Source organism: Protopterus annectens, chromosome 15.part0 (assembly GCF_019279795.1).
Source record: "Protopterus annectens isolate FY-2018-M chromosome 15.part0, PAN1.0, whole genome shotgun sequence".
Taxonomy (NCBI): domain Eukaryota; kingdom Metazoa; phylum Chordata; order Ceratodontiformes; family Protopteridae; genus Protopterus; species Protopterus annectens.
The window spans coordinates 61,669,871-61,673,943 of record NC_056749.1 but is presented as its reverse complement, the minus strand read 5'-3'; the positions used below and the strand labels follow the sequence as shown (position 1 = coordinate 61,673,943).

Genomic DNA, 4,073 nt, shown 5'->3' with positions numbered 1-4,073 from the left:
CTTCAGAACATGGACATTACTATGAGGATAGGAGATGGGGAAAACACTATCCAAAAGATACAAACACTAAAGTGCCTTCAGAGCATGGACATTACTATGAGGATAGGAGATGGGGAAAACACTATCCACCAGATACAAACACTAAAGTGCCTTCAGAGCATGGACATTACTATGAGGATAGGAGATGGGGAAAACACTATCCACCAGATACAAACACTAAAGTGCCTTCAGAGCATGGACATTACTATGAGGATAGGAGATGGGGAAAACACTATCCACCAGATACAAACACTAAAGTGCCTTCAGAGCATGGACATTACTATGAGGATAGGAGATGGGGAAAACACTATCCACCAGATACAAACACTAAAGTGCCTTCAGAGCATGGACATTACTATGAGGATAGGAGATGGGAAAACACTATCCACCAGATACAAACACTAAAGTGCCTTCAGAGCATGGACATTACTATGAGGATAGGAGATGGGGAAAACACTATCCATCAGATACAAACACTAAAGTGCCTTCAGAGCATGGACATTACTATGAGGATAGGAGATGGGGAAAACACTATCCACCAGATACAAACACTAAAGTGCCTTCAGAACATGGACATTACTATGAGGATAGGAGATGAGGAAAACACTATCCAAAAGATACAAACACTAAAGTGCCTTCAGAGCATGGACATTACTATGAGGATAGGAGATGGGGAAAACACTATCCACCAGATACAAACACTAAAGTGCCATCAGAGCATGGACATTACTATGAGGATAGGAGATGGGGAAAACACTATCCACCAGATACAAACACTAAAGTGCCTTCAGAGCATGGACATTACTATGAGGATAGGAGATGGGGAAAACACTATCCACCAGATACAAACACTAAAGTGCCTTCAGAGCATGGACATTACTATGAGGATAGGAGATGGGAAAACACTATCCACCAGATACAAACACTAAAGTGCCTTCAGAGCATGGACATTACTATGAGGATAGGAGATGGGGAAAACACTATCCACCAGATACAAACACTAAAGTGCCTTCAGAGCATGGACATTACTATGAGGATAGGAGATGGGGAAAACACTATCCACCAGATACAAACACTAAAGTGCCTTCAGAGCATGGACAATACTATGATGATAGGAGATGGGGAAAACACTATCCAAAAGATACAAACACTAACGTGCCTTCAGAGCATGGACATTACTATGAGGATAGGAGATGGGGAAAACACTATCCACCGGATACAAACACTAAAGTGCCTTCAATGCATGGACATTACTATGAGGATAGGAGATGGGGAAAACACTATCCAACAGATACAAACACTAAAGTGCCTTCAGAGCATGGACATTACTATGAGGATAGGAGATGGGGAAAACACTATCCACCAGATACAAACACTAAAGTGCCTTCAGAGCATGGACATTACTATGAGGATAGGAGATGGGGAAAACACTATCCACCAGATACAAACACTAAAGTGCCTTCAGAGCATGGACAATACTATGATGATAGGAGATGGGGAAAACACTATCCAAAAGATACAAACACTAACGTGCCTTCAGAGCATGGACATTACTATGAGGATAGGAGATGGGGAAAACACTATCCACCGGATACAAACACTAAAGTGCCTTCAATGCATGGACATTACTATGAGGATAGGAGATGGGGAAAACACTATCCACCAGATACAAACACTAAAGTGCCTTCAGAGCATGGACATTACTATGAGGATAGGAGATGGGGAAAACACTATCCACCAGATACAAACACTAAAGTGCCTTCAGAGCATGGACATTACTATGAGGATAGGAGATGGGGAAAACACTATCCACCAGATACAAACACTAAAGTGCCTTCAGAGCATGGACATTTCTATGAGGATAGGTGATGAGGAAAACACTATCCACCAGATACAAACACTAAAGTGCCTTCAGAGCATGGACATTACTATGAGGATAGGAGATGGGGAAAACACTATCCACCAGATACAAACACTAAAGTGCCTTCAGAGCATGGACATTACTATGAGGATAGGAGATGGGGAAAACACTATCCACCTGATACAAACACTAAAGTGCCTTCAGAGCATGGACATTACTATGAGGATAGGAGATGGGGAAACACTATCCACCAGATACAAACACTAAAGTGCCTTCAGAACATGGACATTACTATGAGGATAGGAGATGGGGAAAACACTATCCAAAAGATACAAACACTAAAGTGCCTTCAGAGCATGGACATTACTATGAGGATAGGAGATGGGGAAAACACTATCCACCAGATACAAACACTAAAGTGCCTTCAGAGCATGGACATTACTATGAGGATAGGAGATGGGGAAAACACTATCCACCAGATACAAACACTAAAGTGCCATCAGAGCATGGACATTACTATGAGGATAGGAGATGGGAAAACACTATCCACCAGATACAAACACTAAAGTGCCTTCAGAGCATGGACATTACTATGAGGATAGGAGATGGGAAAACACTATCCACCAGATACAAACACTAAAGTGCCTTCAGAGTATGGACATTCCTATGAGGATAGGAGATGGGAAAACACTATCCACCAGATACAAACACTAAAGTGCCTTCAGAGCATGGACATTACTATGAGGATAGGAGATGGGGAAAACACTATCCACCAGATACAAACACTAAAGTGCCTTCAGAGCATGGACAATACTATGAGGATAGGAGATGGGGAAAACACTATCCAAAAGATACAAACACTAAAGTGCCTTCAGAGCATGGACATTACTATGAGGATAGGAGATGGGGAAAACACTATCCACCGGATACAAACACTAAAGTGCCTTCAGAGCATGGACATTACTATGAGGATAGGAGATGGGAAAACACTATCCACCAGATACAAACACTAAAGTGCCTTCAATGCATGGACATTACTATGAGAATAGGAGATGGGGAAAACACTATCCACCAGATACAAACACTAAAGTGCCTTCAGAGCCTGGACATTACTATGAGGATAGGAGATGGGGAAAACACTATCCACCAGATGCAAACACTAAAGTGCCTTCAGAGCATGGACATTACTATGGCGAGAGGAGATGGGGAAAACACTATCCACCAGATACAAACACTAAAGTGCCTTCAATGCATGGACATTATTATGAGGATAGGAGAAGGGCAAAACACTATCCACCAGATACAAACACTAAAGTGCCTTCAATGCATGGACATTACTATGAGGATAGGCGATGGGGAAAACACTATCCAAAAGATACAAACACTAAATTGCCTTCAGAGCTTGGACATTACTATGAGCATAGGAGATGGGAAAAACACTATCCAAAAGATACAAACACTAAAGTGCCTTCAATGCATGGACATTACTACGGGGAGAGGAGATGGGGGAAATATTAGCCACCAGGGATACAAATAGCTAAAGTACCTTCAATGCATGGACATTACTACAGGGATTGGAAATGGGGGAATCACTATCCACCAGGGATAAAAATAACTAAAGTGCCTTCAATGCATGGACATTACTCCAGAGATAGGAGGTGGAGGAAACACTATCCACCAGTGATAAAATAACTGAAGTGTCTTCAGTGCATAGACTTTACTATGCGCTTAGGACATGGAAACACTATCCACTAGGAACACAAATAACTAAAGCGCCTTCAATGCATGGACATTACTACAGGGATAGGGGAAGGGGGAAACAATATCCACCAGGGATACAAATGACTAAAGTGTCTTCAATCCGTGGACATTACTACAGGGATAGGAGATGGGAGAAACACTATTCACTAGGGACACAAATAGCTGAAATGTCTTCAATGAATGGACATTACTATGGGGATAGCAGATGGGGGAAACACTATACACCAGAGAAACAAATAACTAAAGTGCCTTCAATGCATGGATATTACAGCGGGGATTGGAGATGGGGAAACACTATCCACTAGGGACACAAATAACTATAGTGGCTTCAATGTGTGGACATTACGATGGGTTTAAGAGATGGGGTAAACAGTAATCACTGGGGACACAAATTACTAAAGTGCCTTTGATG

The 4,073-nt window shown here is 41.9% G+C and overlaps 1 protein-coding gene across 1 annotated transcript; it reads left to right on the top strand.

The window, feature by feature from the left end:
- The first annotated feature begins 933 nt into the window (after window positions 1–933).
- Window positions 934–1,908, top strand: LOC122789786 (histidine-rich glycoprotein-like). Its single transcript, XM_044057228.1, has one exon. It carries the CDS (start codon window positions 934–936, stop codon window positions 1,906–1,908), a length of 975 nt encoding a protein of 324 aa, XP_043913163.1.
- The last annotated feature ends 2,165 nt before the right edge of the window (window positions 1,909–4,073 follow it).